Source organism: Leucopleurus acutus, assembly GCF_964270905.1.
Source record: "Leucopleurus acutus genome assembly, chromosome: 2".
Lineage (NCBI taxonomy): Eukaryota > Metazoa > Chordata > Mammalia > Artiodactyla > Delphinidae > Leucopleurus > Leucopleurus acutus.
In genome coordinates, this window is record NC_139143.1 from 85,631,775 (window position 1) to 85,656,451 (window position 24,677).

At 48.9% G+C, this 24,677-nt stretch overlaps 2 protein-coding genes across 2 annotated transcripts; one reads left to right on the forward strand and one right to left on the reverse strand.

Annotated features, from left to right (window-relative positions):
- Nucleotides 1-10,327: 10,327 nt before the first annotated feature.
- Nucleotides 10,328-18,619, forward strand: SV2A (synaptic vesicle glycoprotein 2A; the record flags this gene model as incomplete). Its single annotated transcript, XM_082865711.1, has 12 exons — nucleotides 10,328-10,949; nucleotides 12,254-12,434; nucleotides 13,257-13,408; nucleotides 13,521-13,654; nucleotides 14,320-14,409; nucleotides 14,649-14,759; nucleotides 14,948-15,036; nucleotides 15,713-15,877; nucleotides 16,085-16,218; nucleotides 17,081-17,287; nucleotides 17,880-18,039; nucleotides 18,436-18,619. The coding sequence occupies 12 exons, from the start codon at nucleotides 10,328-10,330 to the stop codon at nucleotides 18,617-18,619; spliced, it is 2,229 nt and encodes a 742-aa protein (XP_082721837.1).
- Nucleotides 18,620-21,531: 2,912 nt separating this feature from the next.
- BOLA1 (bolA family member 1) lies at nucleotides 21,532-23,747 on the reverse strand. The gene is made up of 2 exons (XM_082832956.1): nucleotides 23,543-23,747; nucleotides 21,532-23,173 (listed from the first exon to the last, which is right to left on the reverse strand). The coding sequence occupies exons 1-2, from the start codon at nucleotides 23,573-23,575 to the stop codon at nucleotides 22,757-22,759; spliced, it is 450 nt and encodes a 149-aa protein (XP_082689082.1). The 5' UTR covers nucleotides 23,576-23,747; the 3' UTR covers nucleotides 21,532-22,756.
- Between the last annotated feature and the right edge of the window lie 930 nt (nucleotides 23,748-24,677).

A 24,677-nucleotide genomic window follows, 5' to 3' on the forward strand; every position in this document is an offset into this window, starting at 1 on the left:
GATACAGTGAATGAAGGGGAGGGTGGCATCAAGGATGAGAGTATGCAGCAGGAAGAATTTAGGGGGACAGGATAAAAACGATAGGTTCAGTTTTGGATATGCCAACTTTGAGGTGTGTTGTGAGTTATGCAGGTTGGGTCGTCTAGTGGATGTCTGATTCCATATGTCAAAAGCTTGGGGGAAGGACTTCTCTGGTGGTCCAGTGGTTAAGACTCTCCGCTTCCACTGTAGGGGGCATGGGTTCGATCCCTGGTTGGGGAACTAAGATCCCGCATGCTGCATGGTGCAGCCAAAAAAAAAACTTGGAAGATTAGATGTGATATTTCACATCATGACTGGATGCCGGTCTTCTGTGTCGTAATGGGACAAACTGACCTCGTAATTTCAGAGTTCTGCTGTATGTGGTCATAAGCTGAGGTCCCAGGAGCACTTGGAACCCGGCACAGCACTGAAGCAGCCCCAGGTGGTGGGAGGCTTTTTTCAGTCTCTGTGTCCTTTCTGTCTTCAGGTTACCTATCAAATGAATGAACTCTTCTGAGATCTCACTTCCCCAACCAGGGATTGAACCTGGGCCACGGCAGTGGAAGCCCAGAATCCTAACCACTAGGCCACCAGGGAACTCCCCCTATGCGGTATTTTCTGCTGTTATCTGATATCGTGTTGATGAATTCACACCATAGAATAAATTAGTGCCTTTGCTGAATTTCCTACTTCTCTCTCTGGAGCCACTTTTTTTCTCAGGCATTCATTCTCAGAATCTCTGAACTTTTCTTCGTTCAGTGATTCTTGAGTGCCTCCACTACTCACTGAGTTTGACTCCCCTAAACTCTCCTTTATCTCTCCACCCTCTGGTTCTTTCAGACTCTAGTACTCAGCAATTCTCTGAACAGAGCTAGTATTGCTTGTACACTTAGGTACTGCAGTTTGCACATCTGTTTGTTTTTTAGTGTTTGCCCATCCTCTGACATTTTTTCCTAATTGCCCTCCCCCTATGCATGAAATTTTAATATCACCAATATTCTGTGTCTCTGCATATGTACTATGGCCCTTTGGAAGGACATAAACATTGTAATATCTAAGATTCCCATCCCTGAACCAATTTTTGACCTCTTATGTGTGGGGGGGCGATACCACCCCCATTGAGAATGCATGCTCCAGACGATGGGTTCTCAGTGTTTTGTAGGTCATGGGACAGTCCTTTGAGAATATGACAAAAGCTGTGGACCCTACCCAAGAAAAAATACATACATGCATATATATCCAATATCCTGAAGCAAAAATTCCAGAAGTTTCATGGATCCCGGTCTAAGTATCCCTGCACTAAACTGAATCCCTTAAGAACCTTTAATGAATCTCATTCTATTAATCTGTATCTCCCGAGAGTGTTGAAAGGTGCCTAACATATACAATAATTGTAAAAATAATGGCTAATATTTATTGAACTCTTACTATGTGCCAGGTACTGTACTAAGCGTTTTGTATGCATTATCTCAATTAATCCTCAAAACAACCCCTTAGGTAGATTTTGCTGTTATGCCAATTTTAAGATCAGGAAACTGATACTAATTTACTTGACCAAGGTCACATGCTAAGAAGTGGTAGATGAAGTAAGATCTGTCTGAACTCCAGAGCCAATTGCTTAGTCACATTATACTATTTTATATTTACTGAATAAGTCCTTGTTGAATGAATGAATTTTTTGCTTTGCGACTTATTGGCTTTATATATAAGCTATCCCCTCTCTTTAACTGGATTATAAGCTCTTCAAGGATAGGAATTTTGGTGCTTCACTTGTTAGCATCTCTCACTGGAACTTTATGGTATCTTAGAGGGGCTGTCACTGACCTTGTTTTGTCCCTCTTTACACTCCCCATTCTGACAATCTCGTGTGCTTGGAGTGGCGTGCGTAAAAGCAGTGATAGGATATAGATGGGTGGCTGATGTTGAGGAGTAGCCATTTAAAAAAACTTTTTTTGGCATGCCACACAGCATGTGGGATCTTTAGTTCCCTGACCAGGGATCGAACCCGTGCTCCCTGCAGTGGAAGCACAGAGTCTTAACCACTGGACTGCCAGGGAAGTCCTGAGGTGTAGCCAGTTTGATAGGTAAGTGGTGAAAGAAGCTACACCAGGAAGTAGTATAAGGCAGTGGTTAAAAACCCTGGAAAGCTCTGAAACCCAGAGCTATGAAGCCAGAGACCTATATACTGTATGAATCTACTTATATAAAACTCTAGAATAGACAAATCTAACCTACGGTGACAGGAGATTAGTGGTTGCCAAGGATGGGGAGATTGACTGCAGAAGGGCACAAGGGAACTTTTAGGGGCAATGTTCTTTATCTTGATCAAAAGGTTGCTTACATGGGTGTATACATTTGTTAAAACACATGGAACTATACACTTAAAATGGATGCATTTAAAATGAATAAGAGCTCTGCATCTATATTGCCTTGGTTCAAATCCTAGTTTTGCCACTTTTGAGTTGTGTGATTATATCAAGTTACTACTTAACTAATCAATGCCTCAATTTCATCTGTAAATGGTGATCATCTCATAGGTGGGGTGAGGAGGTGGGGTGAGTTAATGTAACTGGTCAGAAAAGTGCCCAAGTCAGGTAAATGCTCTAACAATGTTAACCATGATTACTGTACACTCATTGATCACCTTCTGCTCCATAATCTTATTTCCCACACCCAATTTAAGCCATCTGTGGAGGAGAGCTGTCTGGTGGGGGGAGGTAAGAGCAAGTCTAGACTAGTTCCCAGCAGTGGCAGCAGGACTCCCAGTGCCCAGGTCCTCAGATGTGGGCATGTTGGAGGCACAGCAGGGAGACCAGTGAAGGTAAAGCAGAGTTGAAGCCTGGGAGAGACCTAGGAAAGAGGGTTGGAGGGAGCAGGTAGGGGCCAGAACATGCACAGCTTTTTAGATCTTGGTTAGGAGTTTGGATTTAATTTTTAGTATAATGGGAAGCATTGGAGGATCTGAGGAAAGGAGAATGGAAAAAGCTCATTAAAGCTTTTTTTAAAAATTTGCAGTATAAAATACATTCAGAAAGACACACAGATCTTAAGTGTATTTTTTACATCTGTATGCACCCTTTTAGCCACCATTTAGGTTTAAATGTAGCACATTCCCACCATGTAACCACTATTTTCTCTCACAGTAGATTAATTTGCTTTTTCTTGAACTTTACATAAATGAAATCATAAAGTGTGTACTCTTGGTCTGGCTTTTTTTTTTTTTTTTTTTTTTTTTTGCAGCACACGGGCCTCTCACTGTTGTGGCCTCTCCCGCTGCAGAGCACAGGCTCCGGATGCGCAGGCTCAGCGGCCATGGCTCACGGGCCCAGCTGCTCTGCGGCACGAGGGATCCTCCCGGACTGGGGCATGAACCCGCGTCCCCTGCATCGGCAGGCAGACTCTCAACTACTGCGCCACCAGGGAAGCCCTGGCTTCTTTGGTTCAATATTTTGTGAGATCTTTTTATGCAGTTGTATATAATAGTTCTGTCTTTTAAGTTTGTTACATAGTATTTCCTATATGAATATACCACAGTTTGTTTATCCAGGTTTAACCATTCTTTGGCTGATAGACATTTGAAGTTTTTGACTATTATGGATAAGGCTGCTATAAAAATACTTGTCTTTTTATGGGACATACACACTCATTTCTCTTGGGAGCATATTTGTTGGATCAGATTTGATTTGTTTTTAAAGGATCACCCTGACTGCTGAGAATAATGGGTTTTAAGTAAGCAAGATTGGAAGTAGGGAAACCAGTTAGGAGGCTGTTGCAGTAGCTAAGGAAGGAGATGATGGTGGCTTAGACTAGGGCAGTGGTGGAGAAGTGGTAGATACAGAATAGAGTTTGAAGGTAGGGCCAGCCAGACTTGCTGATGTAGGGATAAGAGAAAGAAAGGAAACAAGGATGACTGTAAGGTTTTTGGCCTGAACACCTTGGTAAAAAGATGAGGAACTCGTTCAGAAGTTTGTTTATGGTCTGTTAGGTTTGAGATGGTTTTTAGATACCCATGTGATGATGTTGAATTGACAGATGGTGATTCTGAGTTTGGTGGAAAGGTCTGGACTGGAGATAGAAATGTGGGAATTAATAGCATATAGGCAGCATTAAGGTCCTGGGTCTACCTGAAGTGATCAAGGAGAAGAGAGAGTAGGTAGACGCAGAGACGGGCCCGGGACTGAGCCCCTAAGGAACTCTAATGTTAATGGACCCAGAAAAGGGGCCTGTGAAGGAGTAGCTGGTGAGGTGCATGGGTCCTTGGTTCTAGGGGAAAATGATGGTCTTTCCTCAGAACTTGAAAAGTATATACAACCTTTCTCTCTAAGAGTACAAGATTTCTATTTTAGTAATGGGTAAGTAGAGAGTATGCAAAGTAACCTTAAAGAGAAGAGATGGCTCCCTGCCAGCAGGACTTGGCTATAACCTAATTGAAAATATTAACGTATTTCAATAAGGAATATGTCAACCTGAAGAGAGGTCAGCAGTGAATGCTAGCCAGTAAAAGGAGCGTCCATGAGGCCCACGTGGGCACAGCCTTTCCAAGAGCCATCCTGGAAAGAGTGCCTTAACTAGCAGAGTTAGAGTAGTCCAGGAGCATTGGCAAGGCTGCCCATAGCTTAAGAGATAGGGGTGGAGAACCGTAGCCAAAGAAGAGTTTTCTGAACCCATTGGCACGACTCCTTGCTGGGGATGGCCAGATGCCATTAAAGATACAACTACTCCTGTTCAGTTATGTCATTGTGCATTTATACATTGACATTATTATTCTGATTTGGTTTAAGGGAGAAAATGTGCTGGACATGCAGACATGAGTTTTCCTTCAGTCTGAGTGACAGTTAAATTTCTCACTGTAAATTATGCTTATGTATTATGGTTTTATATTTTAGTAAATTATAAAGTTTGTTGGCAAAAAACAGTATTTCCAAGATGTAGCTTTGGAGTATGCGAAACTCCAAAGGCCCACATCCTTGTCAGTGGTAAATTCAACACCACAAATGCCATCTGTCAGGTTGCTTGGGACACAGCCTGCCAGCCCTCTCCATGTAACATATCCCAGCATTTTGAAACCTCCATGTTTAGGAGAACAGACTATTCTATCACATACTATTAAATATAAAAGGGATCCGATACAGCATCTAGTCCAAGACCCTCATTTTCCAGATGAGAAAACTGAGGTTCAGAGAGGCAGAGAACTGGACCAAGAGCCCATAGCTTATTGGAAGTGAGAACCCAAGTCAGAGCCCCTGGTCGGTGTTCTGTGTAGATAACCCAAGACCTTACCTAGAATAGGTAGACACATTCAGTATGAACATCCCCAAAGCACCCTGCTCCCGCACTCTGCAGCAAAGATTTCACCAAGTGGTATGACTTGGATCTCTAAGCCCAGGTTACTGGTACAGGGGCAAAGGAAAGATAAAGGAAAGAATTGAAACCAATTCACTCCTTCTTGCCCTGGAAGCAGAAGTGTGAAGTGTGTGTGTGTAGTAAGAAAGTGGGGAAGAGTACTGAGGGAGTTCTTTTTTGAGTCATTGGAGCAAATAAATGGAAAGGGAGATGCCCACTTGGTCAGGCCTGTTAAACCGCTTCAGCTTCTCCAAACTCTGCTGTCGCCAGCAGAATGGAGGACAGGGAGGTCTACATTGGAAATAAATAATCTGGACTGTTTCTGGAAGGAGATGGCAGGGATCCAGGAGTTTCTGCCTCTGGCAGTTCGGGATAGAAACCACACCTTGTTATTCCTGCTTCCTCTAAAACAGCCAGGTAAACTTTAAGTGTGAGCACTCCGGATTTAGGAGAGGGTTGTGCAAAGGAGTTTGGCTAGGAACCGTGAGGAAGGGGAAGGGAAGCGATCTGAAGGAAGAGAGAGCCCCTGAAATTCGTCGGTCCTGCCATTCTGGGATTGGGCCGCTGAAGAAGGGGCTTCCTCCTTCACCATCTCCTTTTTTGTCTTCCCACTTGCCTCCCTGATACCAGTTTTACTTTCCTTAGATCCTTTAGTCTTTAACTAGAAGGGGCTGTGTGTCATCTCCAGCTGTCCCTGTGACAGCCCCGCTAGCCCCGTCAACACTTCTCCGCGGAGCCCCGAGTCCCTCCCCATCCTCTTTTCTTCTTCCACCGCCCCCCCAACAATGGTCTCTCCCGATGCTCAGTGGCACTGGGGGGTGGAGGGGGAGGGCGGAGGCGGGGCCGGAGCCTGCTGGGGGGCAGGTCTGCGCTGCCGCTTCCCCTGGTACCCGGAGCAGTCGCCGCTGCCGCCAGCCCCACAGCCGGGACCCCCGCCCTCACCCGGACTCCCTTATCCGGGGGACCCAGCCCAGGTAAGACCCCTCTCTCAGTCTCTCGGCTCCACCCCGCCCCGGGCAGAAGCATCCTCGCCTTGCCTTGCAGCCATTTTATCCTCCGATGCTTTGCTTGTGGGAAGGGTGACCGTCCCTCTTTAAGGCTGAGGGAATTGGTGGTGGTTTGAATGGACGTTTATTGTGGTTGCTGTGCTGATCAGAGGAGGAGAGAAAAAAAACATTGTATGTGTGTATATATATATATATATATATTTCATATATTTACGTATATATAGGGAGGAGGGGTGTTTTTCTCTACCTTAACCAAGTCCCTACTACCTCCTCAGATATTAACGGGCTGGGGGTTGTAAGGTGGAACAGGGTTCCTTCAAACTCCAATTCCCAACTCATCTTCCCCCGCCTCCTTGCCTCCCCCCATGAGTGATAAATGACCTTGGCTGGGGCCAGAGAATGGATGCTGCCTCAGTCTGTGCGCCTGGACTCGGGTTGCGCGGGGGGGGGGGGCGTTGGAGGAAGGGCAGGAGAAGGAGGGAGGGAAGGGAATGATGAACGGAAGCGCTGGGTAGGTAGAGGTGGTAGATGAATAGGCTGAGGGGCACGGATGGCGGGGGATGGAGGCAGTTGCTCCGGGGTGAGGGGGAAGGGGTGTTGAGTAGGCACTCGTCCAGCAGCAGAATCAAGGGTGAGGGGAGGCGCTCAGAGAATCGGTTCAGTCAGTTCTAGGGGCTCGTCTCTTACACCAGAGCGGAGCGGGATGGGGACGGTCACCGCAGATGATGGCAGGGGCAGTCTCTGCGCGTGTGCGCGTGGAGTTCTCCCCCTGCGCCCCTGCCTTTCCGTATTCCGTCTTGGGCATTCTCAGCTGACACCTTGATCTTCTTCCCTCAGATACTCCATCTTCCTAACCCTAGGGTAGCATGTAGGGAGGGGAGGTGCAGCCTTGGCTGTCCTGGGGTGGGGACCGAGGCTCAATCACCCAGCTGTAATGGGGAGGGGTGCTCCAGAGCCTCCCCCTCCATGGATGTTTTGATAAGCGACTGCTTCTTGATGACCTTGTCACCTGGGCTAGGGTGGGTTGGGAAATCCAGATGGCTTCCAAAGTCAGGCGTTTTGATGGGGGGGAGGGGGCTTCTGGACCCTCCTCCACTTATCCAGGGCTGATTCAGTTATCCTGAAAGGAAGCTTTTGCTCAGAGTCTCCCCGCCCCTCCATCCTCTGCAGAAAATCTCCTGGGCACATTTTCCGGTCAGGTGAAGTCAGCCAGCCTTAAAGGGCCCTGTAACCCTGAATCTTGTCTCCTTTAACCCCCACCTCTCCGAGTCCTGTCTCCTCTCCCACAGGCTTAGCCACCCTGTGCTGCTTTGGGGGCTAAAAATAACACCACTTCCTCACCAGCTCAAAGAATTTGTCTTCCTTCTGTCCATCCTGACCTCCTGGGCTTGTTGGCCCTGGGGGAGCTGGCTGTTGAGCCATCATATCCTGCTGAGGCTCTGGGGGCCTTCTCTACCCTTCCCGTACCTCTCAGGGGTGGATAGTGTTAACAAACAAGGGGCATGGCTCCTGGTGGGTCCATCTGCCTCCTTCAGGGTTTGGAGGGAGATTCTAGTTGGGAAAGAAAGGAGAGGCAAGCAAATTGCATGCACGAAGGGGATTCCACTGTTCCCTTTCTTTCATGGGGGATGGTTTGGGTCCTGAACTGCAAAGAAAAGAAGGTGATGTAGGGGTCACTGTTTCTGGTCATCGTGGTCCAGTGCCCACATCTGACCTGAGGGGTAGGACTCTGCTTGCCAGTGCTTCTTTCTGAACTACATAGCATTACTTACCCTCTTTGCCAGGGCCACCGTGTGTGTTTGTGTGTGTGTGTGTGTGTGTGTGTGTGTGTGTGTGTGTGTGTGTGTGTGTGTGTGTGTGATATTTAATGAGGGCCCTGGATGGGTGGGAGCAGAAGGAGGCAGGATGTTTTTAGGGGAATGATCTCTGATCAGAATCTAGTCCTGCTTCCTCTGCTTCTATGAAGGAAGAGGGGGTTCTCCTATGCCTGCCTCTGGAGGGTGACTTTTATGGTGGGGAGGTCCAAGGCCCCCTTCCTTCTACATCAGCCTCCTACGCAATGCGGTATTTATGGACTCCCTTTTCCTTGACTCCTGGAGGAGGAGCAGAAAGGATTAAGGGGGATTAGGAAGGGAGGCCATGGGGGAATGAGGTGCAACTATAGACCTTAGACCCCCATGTTGGAAATGTATGTGTTTGATCAGTCATTTCCACTCCCACCCCCACTAGTGAAAGGGGGGCCTATTTATGACATCCTGAAGGAAGGTGGCAATAGCCAGTCATCACCTCTTTCTTAGATTTTGATCTGCCTTTTTTTCCATGACCTTCCTTAGGTTCCGGATCTCCCTTTTTGTGAGTCTTCCATTGTTTGTCTGGAGGGAGACAGTGTGGGTCCAGCTGCTGGAATTCGTTTGCACACAGACAGAGGGGTCTTGGGACTCTGTTTTGGGAGGATACAGTAGCATCCAAGTATGACTCCCCTGCTTTGCCCTTGCTGCTTCTTTCACATTTTTCAATCTAATAGGAAGGAAGGAAACTAATAGAATGTCTGTTGTGAGATTAAATTCTCACATCAACTTGGAGAAATAGAGATTGTTATCCCCAATTTAAATATAAGGACTCTGAGGCTTAGAGATGTTAAGTGACCTTCTCAAGATCAGTTAGTAAATGGCAGAGCTGGGATTTCAACTTATGTCGTGTAACTGTCATGTGCTTTGCACTGAACCAGCTTTCTCCTTGCCAGTATCCCTTTCTGTTGCTCACCCTAAAGAGCACCCGCAGGGCTTTTGTTCTGGCATCTTGTGAAGGAGTAGAGGGCATCTCCGTACATTATTATCACTGTGAAGCGTAATAACTAATATTTATTCATCAATTTTTACGTGCCAGGTATTATGGTAAAGAGCTTACACACATTATGTCATTTAATCCTTACTTTTCCCTGCTTAAATAAGAGGTAACTAAGGTTTGGAGGTTCAGAGACATGCCCGTGGTCGCTTAGCTAGTAAGTGCTGAAGCAGGAAGTCAAACCCAAGTGTGTCTGACTCTGAGCTGAGCTTTCACCCACTGAGCTGTGTTGGGAGAAGACCCCTCCCTGTGAGGCCTGTAAACATGAAACCTGAGGGAAGGACTGTGGAAGCCCCACCTTCAGATGCCATCCGTGGGCTGAAGGCAACAGGTTGGAGGACTCAGTGCTCCTTCTCCACCTTCTCCCCAAGCTCCACCCCCAGTAAGAAACCCAGACCAGACTGGAGTAGGGAGTTCTGGTTTCTCTATTTCCTCTGGTGTTCTTGGCAGGTTGGTGGTAAAGCAAAAGGTCTGATCTTGATGGGGGGCAGGGGGTCGTGAGAAGGGCTCTGGGTCGATGACTGTAACTTTGGAGCAAATCCCGTGGGTCTAGTCTCCAAGGTCAAAGTAAGGGGGCTTATACTGAATGGCCCGTAGTAGGCCCAGGTAGTCATCCCTTTTTACCAAGTGGGACTTGCGGCAAGGAGACCATCTCTGTAACACATGGCCCAGGTGGGGCTCTGTGTCAGCAGGAGCTCTTTGTTGGCCTTCTTCAGTGTCTTACGCCTCACAACCTCCTTTTTCTCCCTCTTATTTTTTTCTAGATCTCCAGAAGCTCCTGGAAGAGAAGTAGCAGCCTTTTCTGAGTTATCCTGGCTCCCCAGCTTAGCCTCCGCAACCTGGCTCCCCCTCCCCTTCCTGTTCCCCCTCTCCCCTTCTCCCTTCCCAATGCACCCAACTGAAGTGGGTGTGGGCCAAAGCTCCTCTCCCTCCTTTCCCCGCCTAAACACACACTGGCCAAGCCCTATATTCTCCTATTCTGTGCCCAAAGATACTCGAACACACTTCATCTAAGTAACAGGGGGACGGGGTCTTTCTGACTCCACAAGTCCTTGAGCAAAATCTGAATAAGGAGTGTAGGAAATCTTGTGAAGTATTCCCAAAGCCCCATCATGGAAGAGGGTTTCAGAGACCGGGCAGCTTTCATCCGTGGGGCCAAAGACATTGCCAAGGAAGTCAAGAAGCACGCAGCCAAGAAGGTGGTGAAGGGCTTGGACAGAGTCCAGGATGAATATTCCCGGAGATCCTACTCCCGCTTTGAGGAGGAGGACGATGATGATGACTTCCCTGCCACTGCTGACGGCTATTACCGCGGGGAAGGGGCCCAGGATGAGGAGGAAGGTGGCGCATCTAGTGATGCCACTGAGGGCCATGACGAGGATGATGAGATCTATGAGGGGGAATATCAGGGCATCCCCCGTGCAGAGTCTGGGGGCAAAGGCGAGCGGATGGCAGATGGGGCACCCCTGGCTGGAGTGAGGGGGGGCTTGGGTGATGGGGAGGGCCCCCCTGGGGGCCGTGGAGAGGCACAGCGGCGGAAAGAACGGGAAGAACTGGCCCAGCAGTATGAAGCCATCCTACGGGAGTGTGGCCATGGCCGCTTCCAGTGGACACTGTATTTCGTGCTTGGTCTGGCACTGATGGCTGATGGTGTCGAGGTCTTTGTGGTGGGCTTCGTGCTGCCCAGTGCTGAGAAAGACATGTGCCTGTCTGACTCCAACAAAGGCATGCTGGGTAAGATTCTCAACGAGCACTCTAGCCCCGTCCTGCCCGAAACTCTGGAAACACTCCTGTTCCTGAGAACTGCTCCTGTCCTTACCACTGGGCTCCCAAGGACCCTGCTCCCAAGATGTGCCCAGAGGGTTCAGGGTTCCTCTGCAAACTCTCCACCCCCACCCCCTCCTCTGGGGGTTGGGTCATGGTGAGGTTGCTTATGCAAGAGAGGCCTGAGGGAGGGCAGCTGGGCTGGGGCTTGGGCCAGTGGTTGGGTGGTGGTCTGCTTAGTTCTGCAGGAGGTGGCCATGGTGGGATGGGCCCCCATTTAATGTTTCTTCAGAGCCTTCCCTCTTGTTATCCTGATCCATTCCCCTTTTGGGGGGAACAAGAAGTCAGTATCCAAATTCCTTGGTTTACATGAGGAGAGTCAGTTTGGGGTGGTCGGGGAAGGGGAAGAATCCTCGGCCTCCAGCCAGAGAAGCTGGTCACACTTGCTCTTGGTTAGCCTTGGGAGTGTTCAGGGGCCAGCGATTGGTCTTTAATGGCCCTTCCTGATGGGGACCCAGAGGGAGGAAGTCCCCTAGATTCACTCAGAAGGGATCAGGTCTTGCTCTGTCGCCAAGTTGCCGTGAGATCTTGGGCAGTTCCCTTCTCCCTGGGGCTTGGCTTGGGCCTGGGTAAAATGTAGAGTTTGGAGTAGATGACTTTTAAGATCAATTCCAACTCTGATTTTATGAAGGAAGTAAGAAACAGGAGAGTTTTAGGACCAGAAGTATTGGAGCTGGAAAGAGTAAAGGATGGATTTTGTGCATGGGATTTCCTGGGAAGATTGAAGCAATGGAGCTTCTTTCCCAGGAAACAAAAGAGACACCTCCTGCTGCTTTGAGGGCATCACGGCAGAGAGAATAGAGGGGACCCTGGGAGGGTCTGAGAATCTAGGCAGATCCATTCCTCATTCCAGGCAAGCCAGAGATGGGGGTGTCATGTATGTGTGTGCGTGTACATGTGTGTGCGTGACAGCAAGAGAGTGAGAAGTAAGAGCGAGCAAGAAGGAATGAGGGAAAGAAAGAGGAGAATTCTAGGGATCTCCCATACCTGCATCCCTGCCTTTGAACCCCTGGCCTGCAGAGATGGCCTTCCATTTTTGCTCACATAATTCATCTTCTCTCACTTGCTCTCATCTCTGGGTAGACTTAGCTTCTAGAGGTCCTTCAGATCTCCATCCATGCTCCTGCAGTTTCAGCTCATTTAAATATTTGGCAAGTGGAAGAATTGAAATGTGTCTGCTCATACCCCTTCTGCCCCTGTTTTCCTCCTTCCAGGCCTCATTGTCTACCTGGGCATGATGGTGGGAGCCTTCCTCTGGGGAGGGCTGGCTGATCGGCTGGGTCGAAGACAATGTCTGCTCATATCACTCTCAGTCAACAGCGTCTTCGCCTTTTTCTCATCTTTCGTCCAGGGTTATGGCACTTTCCTTTTCTGCCGCCTCCTTTCTGGCGTCGGGTGAGTGTCCACTTCCTAAGCCCCTGGAGAGCAGGGCTGGGTCTTGGTCACTGTTATATCTCTAGGGCCCAGCACAGTGCCAGGCACACCAGATGCACCTCAAATATGTGTGAGTTGAATGAATGAATTCCTTTCTCTTCCCACCATCTTCAGGCCAGCTTCTCCCTGTCCAGGACCTGTCTACTGCCTGTCCAGAATGCCATTCCATGTGTGGTTCACTCCTGAGTCTTCCACCCTATGCTTTAGTTCCATTCTGAGCCTGGCTCCATGAAGAGGCCTAGTGGGTCTCAGCTTCACCCCTGGGTACCTGTGGACCCTTGAGTTATCCCCTTCCCAGAGTCTAAATATTTCCTACATTGAGTAACAGACCTTGTCAATACCCCCACCTGCCAGAACTCTGAAGTCCTGACCCACCCAAGTCCTACACTTCCTCAGCCACCTGCATGTACTCTCTGCATTGTCTCCAAGCTCTTTTCTGGCCTGCTCCCGTATATGTGCCCTCAGTTGCCTCTTTGCTCTTTTTCCTTTGGGGATTTCCCCTCTTTTCTGTAATTATATTCCCTCCCTTCCAACTCTGTAGTCATCTTCAACATTCAATGTTTGTTCCTTCCCATTCCCCGAGACCTGCCTGCCTGTTTCCCAGATTCCCAAGGATGAGTGCTTGATGGCTGGTGGTGAGGGAGCTTATAGGGCACGTGTGAGAAAGAGTCTCTTTAAAAGGTCCGGAAGATGAAAGGGACTTGGGGATCCAGAGCAGTGGGGCAGGGAGGGGATCAAGAATATGGCCATTTTCCAATGCTGAATTCTTGCAATGCCCTCCAGGATTGGAGGGTCCATCCCCATCGTCTTCTCCTATTTTTCGGAGTTTCTGGCCCAGGAGAAACGTGGGGAGCATTTGAGCTGGCTCTGCATGTTTTGGATGATTGGTGGAGTGTACGCCGCTGCTATGGCTTGGGCCATCATCCCCCACTACGGTGAGCAGCCCCCAGAAGATGCACCCCAGACTCCCTCCTCTCCTGTGCTCCCTGTGGTAGGACCTTCCAGCCTCTGGCCTCTCTGCTGATGCTGTGACTCTGTCCCTGCCAGGGTGGAGCTTTCAGATGGGGTCCGCTTACCAGTTCCACAGCTGGAGGGTCTTTGTCCTCGTCTGCGCCTTTCCTTCTGTGTTTGCCATTGGGGCTCTGACCACACAGCCGGAGAGCCCCCGTTTCTTCCTGGAGGTGAATGCGGCGGGGGCTGGCCTGGGGGAAGGGCAGCAGGGGCTCCTGTATTCAAACACCCACTGTGGGTTTGGTTTGGTCCTATGTGGCTGCTTTCCTTCCTCACAGGGTCCAAGGTCTGGGGGACTTTATCTTGCTTCCTTTGTCTTAGAATGTGTTTCCAGAGGAGTTCTGTGGGTGGAGAAACCATGGGACCTGCTCAACCATGGGTGGCTTAAGGTTTTGCAGGCAGAGGTCCTGGCCCTGGCCCTGACTTTACAGTTCAAAAGAGGATCTACTGCCTACTCCTTCCCCCTCCAACATTATCTTGATCCAGCAGGGTTAGGATGCTGCCCCTTCTCTGACTACATGCTTGCCCACCATCATCATTTCCCTTGGTTTCAGTTTTCTCTTTCCATTGGACCAGGGGATTCCCTAAGACCTGGGTTAGGACCCTGGATTCCCCCACTCTTACCCAAGTCTGATGATATCTTGCTGTACTCCCGCTTGGGCTCTTTCAGAGTGGATGACGGATGTGCCCATAGGTCACATAGGGGCACATAGGGGTTGGGGGTAGGAGCCTTTTTGTGTCCTGTGATTCCATAAGCCAGGTTGAGGGAGGGGGTCTATAACCCTGGGTCAGGGAGGGGCTAACCTGGATGTGGGGATTGTGTCTGTGGCTCTAGAACGGGAAACATGATGAGGCCTGGATGGTACTGAAGCAGGTCCATGACACCAACATGCGAGCCAAGGGGCATCCTGAGCGAGTCTTCTCAGTAAGCCACAGTCCTCCCCCTCAGTCCTCCAAGCCCCCACCTGGCCCCTCTTTGGATACCTCCCGCAGTCCCCACCCACCTTCCTAGGCAGCTCTGGCCACACTCTCCCTCAGTGAGATCCCTCAGGGTATCATGTCCACCTCCTGCCTCCCATTTTGCTACTGCGGGAGAAACTGAGGTACCTGGAAGGGGTGGAAAGTACAGACTGTGTGACTGCTCGCTCCTTCTCTTGACCCTAGGTAACCCACATTAAGACAATTCATCAGGAGGATGAGTTGATTGAGATTCAGTCAGACACAGGGACCTGGTACCAGCGCTGGGGGGTCCGGGCCTTGAGCCTGGGAGGGCAGGTAATGGGGTATGGGATGGTGGAGAGAAAGAAGGGAGTGGGAGAGATGGAGAGGAAGGCAGAGCTTGAGCCTGGGTGTGGGGGTGATGCGTGAACTGAAGGGAGGTGGTAGAGCAGAAAAATGGGGATCTTTAGGTGCTAAAACTACTGGCTGGCAGCCACTGTCTGGCTTTGTCCTGTTCCACCTAGGTTTGGGGGAATTTCCTCTCCTGTTTTGGTCCAGAATATCGCCGCATCACTCTGATGATGATGGGTGTGTGGTTCACCATGTCGTTCAGGTGAGGAGGTGGGTGGGACGGGTGGTATGTGGGGGATGTGATGGTTTGTGGGTTGGGAGGGAGGTGGAGAAAATGGAAGTGAAGGGGATGAATAATGAGGAAGGTGCTTTTCAGAGCCCCTCTTATCCTCCACCCTATACTTCACTCATTAATCCAACAAACTAATATTACAGGCTGAACAGTATTAATTTCTGTTCTGTGCCAGGTACTCTGATGCGATGGAATAGATGTGGTCCCAGTCCTCATGGAGTTTACATTTCGGTCCAGGAGCTAGAGAAAACTAGCTGTAAAGCAGTGTGATGGGTGCCACGGTGGGGGAAGTGCTTCTGGAACACATGAGCAGGCTTTCCAGCCCAGATCTGGGGTGGGCTGGGGAGGGGATCTAAGTCCTAAAGGATGAATAGGAGTTAGATAGGCTGAGGGTGGGATGGGGAGACTGTTTTAAACAGAAGGAAGAGCAAATGCCTGGGAGGTAAGAAATAATATGGTGGGAGGGTTAGAAGAACCTGAAGTCCCCCAGAACCACAGCAACTGGTGAAAGATGAGATGAGGTGGGAGATGAGGCTGGGGAGGTGAGCAAGGTCCTAACATGAGCTGACTCTATTTCGCCCTCCTTCTGGACTGCGTGGCTCTGATGCTGGAGCCCTGTCTGATTCCATTGCCCTTGACTCTTCAGCTACTATGGCCTGACTGTCTGGTTTCCCGACATGATCCGCCATCTCCAAGCAGTGGACTATGCAGCTCGCACCAAAGTGTTCCCTGGGGAACGTGTAGAGCATGTGACTTTTAACTTCACCCTGGAGAATCAGATCCACCGAGGGGGACAGTACTTCAATGACAAGTATGTGGGGACCTCTGCACTTCACTCCTTCCACCCCTTCTACCCTTTGCCTCCTTTGTGAGTCTGGGGATTTGGAGACAAGGTGTTTGGGGGCAAGGAGCCGTGGTTCTCAGCGCTGCAGCTTCCTGTTACTTCACTAAGGAACTGAGTCTTGGAGGAGGGTTTAAGGATGAGGGGAAAGTGGCTCTCATCATCCTGGCCTTACAGGTTTATTGGGCTGCGTCTGAAGTCAGTGTCCTTTGAGGACTCCCTATTTGAGGAGTGTTATTTCGAGGATGTCACATCCAGCAACACTTTCTTCCGCAACTGCACGTTCATCAACACCGTGTTCTATAACACTGGTAAGGTGGGGTGGCTAGTGGCTGACAGACTAAAGGGTTGGGTGGATCTTGAGCCAGGGAAAAGGAGCCTTCTTCACTTCCTAACTCACTGTTCTCAAGCTGAGCTCTCTGGAGCCTTGGAGGTGGTATGGGGGCCTATTAGCTACTACCAATAATTACAAATATCTAATGGAAATTGAACATTTTTCTGTGATAAATAGAACATCTGACAAAAACATCAGGTTTCTTTGCCTTTGGCTAGAATTGAAACAGCTCAGTGTGGTGATATTAATGCATTTTTGAAGAGGGCAAAAATCATTCAAAACAGTGTCCTTGGGAAACAGAAAAACAATAAAAGGGATATTTGGTGGAGAAAAGGGAGTCAGTGCCTTAATCCATTTCTTTAATAGTGATTCTCAAACTGTATGCACATGAAAGGCTGGTTTTGTGAGCTAGACTGAGGTTTCCCACCACAAAATGGAGTACTGGGTGAGTTTTTCCACCTTGCAGGAAAAAATAATAGATAGGATTTTTAATGATTTTTAATATTTTGCTCATTAATTTATCCTAAATTCATGGCACTGCTACTGCTTGTAGTCAGCTAGAGCAGACAAAAAGAATGAATGGGAAAGAAGCAGACACTGTTAATGAGAAAACTGGGAAACAGCCAGCCACACTGTTTCATTTGGTAGACTATGGTCATTTTGTGCTGTAAAGAGTTCTAGTTCATATGGTGATGTTATCTGATGCTTTGCCATGAGTGTCCTGAATGATTCTGAGAGCCATCCCAGCTAAACCCCTCAAAGGCAGAGCCCTGGGCATAAGCAGTAGCAGCCTCCCTCTCACATCTGCCCTGTCCGCCTGTCTTGGCCTTTGCCCCCAGACTTGTTTGAGTACAAGTTTGTGAACAGCCGTCTGGTGAACAGCACATTCCTGCACAACAAGGAGGGCTGCCCACTGGACGTGACAGGGACAGGTGAAGGCGCCTACATGGTGTATTTCGTCAGCTTCTTGGGGACGCTGGCTGTGCTTCCTGGGAACATTGTGTCTGCCCTGCTCATGGACAAGATTGGCAGGCTCCGGATGCTTGGTAAGGCGGGGAGGCTGGCTGGTGGTGTGTCGGAACTGTTTAGGGGGCTGGGGGAAGGGGAAGGCTGTCACTGGGCTTCTCAGCTTAGTCTGTGGAAAGCTTAGCCAGAAGCTAAGATAGAAGGTTCTGTCTCTCACGTCTTCTGCTTGGGGGTGGCTGCAGGACAGGGAGGGGTCTGGTGGGGAAGCTTTTCTGGGGGTAGGAGGTAGGCAGAATAGCAAGTTCAGGGCACAGGCTTTGAGGTCATCTGTTTTGAATCTCAGCTCCACCTTGGGCAAGTCACTTTACCTCTATGAGCCCAGCTGTCTCATCTGCAACATGGCGGTGATGATAGTACCTGTCTCATGAGGTTGCCTTATTAGCAATGCGTGTAAACCATCAAGTTGCTTGGCCCATAGCCTGCACTGAAGAAATGGTTGGTACTGAATTGTTAATAAGACAATTTTAAGGGAGGTTGGGGATGAGTGGAAAGCCTTTCTTTTGGGTACCTTGGCAAAAAGAGAGTCTCATCCTGGGCTGCGCTCAACGCTGCTCGACAGGACAGTGTGGGCTGTGGCCAGGCTCATGCTGCTTTCTCCTTCCCCGGCTCTAGCTGGCTCCAGCGTGATGTCCTGTGTCTCCTGCTTCTTCCTGTCTTTTGGGAACAGCGAGTCAGCCATGATTGCTCTGCTCTGCCTTTTTGGGGGGGTCAGCATTGCATCCTGGAACGCGCTGGACGTGTTGACTGTTGAACTCTACCCCTCGGACAAGAGGTAGTTGGAGTGTGGTAGGGGCAGGGCAGCAGGTTTAGTGCTCACAGGACAGGACAGAAAAGGGGTGAGGAAGGGGGCTGATTGGGAAAGGCATCTTTAGGGGTAAAAGGGTACATATTCCCCTTGAGTTTCTCCTCTACAAGTTGGTAGCTTTATATATTCACTCCTTGAAGTCTTAACTTAATTTTTTGGTGTCCTTTCCCCCTTGCCTCCCAATTTATCTGTATTCCCTGATGTGCATCCCTCACCTCTCTAATCTCTCCATCTTTCCTCTTCCTCTTCACTTTCCCACCTACCCACCCTTCCCCCACAAACCCTCCCATGCCTCTTCCCTTTGTCTCCCTCCTGGGCCGGGCCCCTGCATCCTGCGTGCTGCGCTGGGGGACTCCTGAGCAGGACCACAGCCTTCGGCTTCCTGAATGCTCTGTGTAAGCTGGCAGCTGTGCTGGGGATCAGCATCTTCACATCCTTTGTGGGAATCACCAAGGCCGCCCCCATCCTCTTTGCCTCAGCTGCTCTTGCCCTTGGTAGTTCTCTGGCCCTGAAGCTGCCCGAGACGCGGGGGCAGGTGCTGCAGTGAGAGTCTCTGGGGCTTCGGGGGTGGCAGGCACACTGTGAGACCAACAATTCCTTCTTCCCCTTCCCTGCCCTGCCATCCTGGCCACAAAGAGCCCTCATTCCCCGCTCCTGTTTGGTGTCTTAGCCGTGTGTTCGTGTGTATGTGTGTGCACGTGCGTGACCCCGTGGGCAGGGACTACAGGGAAGGCTCCTCCATCCCAGGTTTGGGGTGCAGCCCTGTCCCCCACCTCCTCCCACCCGTGACTTTGCCCAAGAGAAGGCTTGGCCCCACACTTCTCCCCAGTGTTGGAGAGAGGCCCTTGCTCTTCCCGGCGCCTGGGACTCTAGAACAGGCTTCCTGCCTTCCCCCTCATTCCCTCTGCCTGGGCCCTGGTGAAAGCACAGGCGTGTGGCTATGCCGGCGGCAGGGGCCTAGTGTAGACCACGGACCAAAAGAACTTAGAGTCGTAAGCGCGTAAAGTGCCCTCTCACGCCTCCTGTTGGATCCTGGGGGAGTAGCAATAAACCTCAGCCCCCTAGCCTCCATTTCCTTCTCAATTTGGGCTACAAGTAAGAAGCCTGAATTTTATGAAATTAGCTTTCTGATTCTTATTTATTTATATATTAAGTTCTGAGGCAGCTCAGCAGGACTGTGTGTGTGAGTGCTTGTGTACATTTATGTGTGTGTGTGTGTGCGTGCTGTGAGGTGGGGGTGTCGTTATGCTGTCCTCAGATACAAGCCAAGGGTAACTTCAGTGGACACACACACAACCCTGCCTCCCCCAGTACCTCCCCTAATCTTGTTTCTGTGCCAGGCCTGGGTGGGAGGAGCCCTAGGCCAGGCTGGGATAAGAATCCCACAGTCTAGGGAGAGCTGAGGGCACCTGACAAGGTCCATCTCCTCCCCTCCTCTCAAGAAGCACAGGCCTCCTCTGGAATGAGAGGCTCTACCCACTAGAGCACAGACAGACACAGCACAGAAGCCCTCCCACCTCCAACCTGTCCCCTCACAGGCAGGGGAGCAGTGGAGGGAAAGAAACCAGTCATATGGTCCAACCAGCAGATCAAAAGCACAAGGAGCTGGGGCGGGGCAGGAACTGGGGCCTTCCCAGCAACTCCTGTAAAGTGGGAAGAGGTTAGGCAGTAAGCCAGGGACTCCTAATGCAGGGACCAGAAGCCTCAGTCTCCTCATCTCACCCTTTCCACAGGACAGCCCCTGTAGGCTAAGCTGCCCCTGCCCCACCCTACTCTGTGTGGCTGCTTTCTTTGGTGCCCCCTTTCCCCCAACGTAGCTGTGATGTGTCGTAGTTTTTAGCTGTTTGTAAATGTTAAAAAAAAGTTAAAAGGAAAAAAAGTGAAAACAACAATAAAAAAAGAAAATCCAAATTCACCCTCCTCATGCCGCGTCTGGTGCCCCCCACCCATTTTGTAACAATGAACCAGGTGGTGACTGTTTAACTCTTTGATGTCTGTGCTCAAAGGACTGCCTTCTCCAGTGCCCAGTGTACGAGTGTGTGCCCTCTTCCCTCACCCTTCACTTGCTGGACGCAGCCCTCTCCCCTGCAACCCCCTGGAGGGACCCATCCATCTCCCTTACTTTCCTGGGGAACCCTAAACCCAACTCTGTTGATGTAAAAAATGAAAATATTGATGAAAAATAAAAAGGAAACAAATCCTTAAAATCTATGTCTGCTTCTTTGCCTCCACCTACGTCCAACTCTGAGACAGTCCTGGGAGGGGAAGACGTGAGATGGAAAAACAACTCCTCTCTCTCTAAACTGAAGGCCAGAGTAACATGATGCATCACATTTACTTCCTGAGTTGGCCTCTCTATCCTGACCTTTCCACTTCTACAGATGGAGCACCCCCTCAGTCTCCTAGTTTTGAAAACTTGGGGTAATGTCCTACAACTCAATAGCAAAAAAACTAATAACCTAATTAAAAAATGGGCTAAGGACTTGAATAGCCATTTTCCCAAATAAGACATAAAATGACCAATAGGTATATATAAAAAAATGCTCAATGTCACTAATCATCAGGGAAGTGCAAATCAAAACCATAATGAGATACCACCTCATACCTCTCAGGATAGCTATTATATAAAGTGTTGGCAAAGATGTGGAGAAACTGGAACCCCTGTACATTGTTGGTGGGAATTCAAAATGATACAGCCACTCTGGAAAATATGGAAGTTCCTCAAAAAATTAAAAATAGAACTACCATATGATCCAGCGATCCCACTTCTGGATATTTATCCAAAAGAACTGAAATCAGGATCTTGGAGAGGTATTAGCACTCTCATGTTCATTGCAGAATATCACAATGGCTAAGGTGTGGAAACAACCTAAATGTCCATTGACAAATGAATGGATAAAGAAAATATAGTATGTACATAACAATGGAATACTTGCCAGCCTTAAAAAAGAAGGAAATTCTGCTATCATAAACCATGAGGACATTATGCTAAGTGAAATAAGCCAGTCACAGAAAGACAAATATGCATGATTCCACTTTATCTAAAATAGTCAAATAGAATCAGAGTGGAATGTTGGTTACTAGGGGCTGGGAGAGAAGGGAATGGGGAGTTGCCAATCAACAGGCATAAAACTTCAGTTAAGCAAGATGATTAAGCTCTAGAGATCTGCTGTATGACATTGTACCTGTAGTCAGTGATAATGTATTGATTGTACACTTAAAAAAAATTGTTAAGAGGACAGATCTCAAGAGTTTTTGCCATAAAAAAATAATATTTACAAAAACATTTAAAAAATCTAAGAACTCCAAAAATGAATACAAATAAACAAAAACTTGGAGTAATATTTCTTGAGAATAGAACCAACTTTCCTCCAAATCCTTGTGTGTTTTTTAAAAATGTAGATTCCAGATTCCATTCCTGACTTGTGGAATCAGAATCTTTTTTTGGAAGAGAGTTGACCTAGAATCCACATTTTAAACAAGCTCCCGTGGGAATTTTTATCTGTGAGGAAATCTGAAAAGTACTGCCTGAGGTTTACCATTGACGCTCCTCTCACTCTAGTGCATTTCTGTTCTAATCAAGCCGTTTTCTGACTTTTTAAAAATGGTCGCTCTCAAATCAACTCCTTCCTTTCCATTTCAACAGCTGACCTCTAGGTCAGGGTTCTGCCTGCACCATTGGTTAATCTCTGTGCCTCCTATTTCCTATGCCAACCCACTTACACATCATTGCCAGATCAATCTGCCCCAAAATGCTCTCTGGCATCCTTTTCTCAACAGCCTTCAATGACTCCCTACTGCCCAACCAGATGCAGTCTAAACTCTTTAGCCAGAAACAGTTGATACATGTTAACCAAGCTTTCTCTTTACTGTCTAAGTTCCATCTCCATATTGAGATCATCAGAAAGCTGCTTAACTAGACATTACCTGAGCTTCCCTCAGAATTATGACATTTGGAAGGCTCATAAGAAAAAGGGCTACGTAAAGTTTTCTCCCCCTTCTATACTTACTTCCCAGATTATAATCTTTTCACTGCTTTAGTGGTTTTTTTTTTTAAAGTTTTTTTTCTCACAAACAAATGTAAATCCTTTTGGAAATGGACAGGTTGATAGAAAGCCAAACATTCCCCAAGTCTGAAGTTCAAATGTGTCTGTAACTGCTGTCTTGTCCAATAACTCTCTGCCCAGTCCAGCTTCTATGCCTTTGCTTGGGTTCTTCCCCCTGCCTGCAACAACTTTCCTTTCCTTTCTGGTTTAATGAAGCCCTTCCTGACTATGCTAGGCTTCAAGTATCTTTCTTCTCCCAAGAACATCTGTAGCACTGGTTCAACAGGCCTTTAACAAAACAGCAATTCACCTCATATGATAATTTCTCTTTTAATGTACAGGATTACTTGCAACTCATAAGGTCTGGTGGTTCCTTAAGTCACAATTTAACACGAAACAACTGGGCAGCTTTTCCTTAATAGTCCAGGGCAAGAGCAGTAGTGAGTGATTGTATGCTTTCCTTAGGTTGACCTTGATGTGAAATGAATTGCTGTCTCCAGAGAACCTGTATATGCCGGTTGAATGGGGCCCAGGTCCTCAACTCTTACAAATACCAGACTGTATTGAAGGGAAGAAGGCCCCAGTAGTTTATTCTCACCCAACCCGTTTCGATCCCGGTCCTCCCTCTCTCTCGGGGTTCAGGGAGTTCCTCGAGTTTTCTTGCTCCCGCCCAGGCAGGGGGGGCTCGTGTCCAGTTGAGGGTTCTCCCTCCACTGGGCGGGGGTCCGCGCTTGTATGGCCAGGGCGTGGACCGGCCCAGCCAGTTCTTCTGACAGCGCCGCGTGGACCAGCCGATGCCGTTGCAAGGGGCTCAGTCCCTCGAAACGAGAGCTCACCACGGCCACGCGGAAATGGGTTTCACTGCCTGGTGGGACCGCGTGGCCGCCGCTCTCATTACGCAGCTCCAGGACCTCGGGGTTCAGCGCCTGCTCCAACTTTGTGCGAATGGCGGCCTCGACGGGACCGATGGCTCCTGATCTGGCGCTGCCCCGGGACAAACAGACGCGGCCAGCCATGGAGAACAGGCTTCCGACCAGCTGCCCACTCAGCATCAGCTACGGCAGAGACAAGGACGGGAGCAGTGAGGGTCAGGGCCTCGCTCTTGGTGAGAGACCAGTCTCTCAACCACCCCAGCCCCCGCCCCCCGGCCAAAGTCCATACTGGGAGCCCGCCTAGACGCGACAGTGAGACGCGAGGCACCGCCTCTTTCCTCTGTGTGACTTGGGGGAATCTGGCCTCCAGCCGCGAGCCGCTGAAGGGAGGCGGTGGATTAGAGAGAGCCCGCGCGCGAAGCACGTTCCTTACTAAGGAGATTCGCAAAGAATGAGCTGGAGGTTGCAAGAGTAGGGTATGTGCAACTCCGGGCTTTTGGTTGAGCCAATGTCCCTGTGTCCCCTCTGAACCCCAGGCTGGGCCCCTTCTACCTTGCACTCAGTCTTCGCTACCGCAGCTCCCATTCAGGGCCGGACTCCTGATGTTCCGGGCGAAACGTAGACTTCGCGTCCTGAGGCACGCTGGGAAATGGAGTCCTCGCTACGCGATAGACCGGGCCGGCACCACGTGGTGCCCCGAGGGTTCTCGGGAACTGTAGTCTCTACTTCCCCCGACTCGTGAGGTCGTGGGAGGCTCTGAACCTGAGGAATTGTAAAGAAAACGGGAACTTCTGTGCAATTGAGATTATTCGATTCATTTTATTGACAATACATCTTGTAGGTTATCTAGCCCAACACCTTTATTTTACATACAAGAAAATGGAAGTCCATTTCATTTATTGAATACATAATTATTGTGTGCCAGACCAGTCCTGGAGGCTGGGGAGGTAAGACAGGCCCTGTCCTCAGGCAGTTTACAGAACACTGGAGAAGATGGACCAGTGAGTGGACAGTTGCAATCCTGTGTGCTAAGGGCTGTGATGGGACTAAGAGCAGGATGCTAAGGAGGCATGTCGTCCAGACTTGGGGGAGAAGAGAAAACTTAAGGAAACAGTTTACAAGAGGCACAAAAATCCCTTTCTCAGCCCCTCCTAGTGTGGTAGCTGCACGCACAAAGGCCAGGAGGAGAGAGAACTTTGGGGGAGTGGTTCCTTTGGGTGTAGTTAGATATGGTTGGAGCCCACGGGGCAGAGATGATGGTGATGGGAAGCTGAGCGAATGTATAGGCCTGTGGGGAGAAGGCCTCGTTAGGCAGTTTTGTTTTTATCCTAGGAGCAGTAGGAAGCTAGGGAAGGTTTTCAGTGGGGATATAACAGGATGAGATTTTTCCAAGATGATATGTAACTCGTCAATTCAACCAGTATTTTATTTTGTATCCTAATATTTTATCGATTTCTCCATATATGTATTTCCCCAACTTTTAATTTTGAAAAATTTCAAATCTGCAGAAAAGTTGAACAGTGCAAAACAGCATCCTCTACCTTTCACTGTTTTTTACATTTATATATATTATATACTTATACATATATACTTTTATGTTTAAGTACTTTATGTATACTTATATACTTTAAAAATGTATTTCTATACTTTTTTTGAAAATAAGTTGCAGACAGCATGACATTTCACC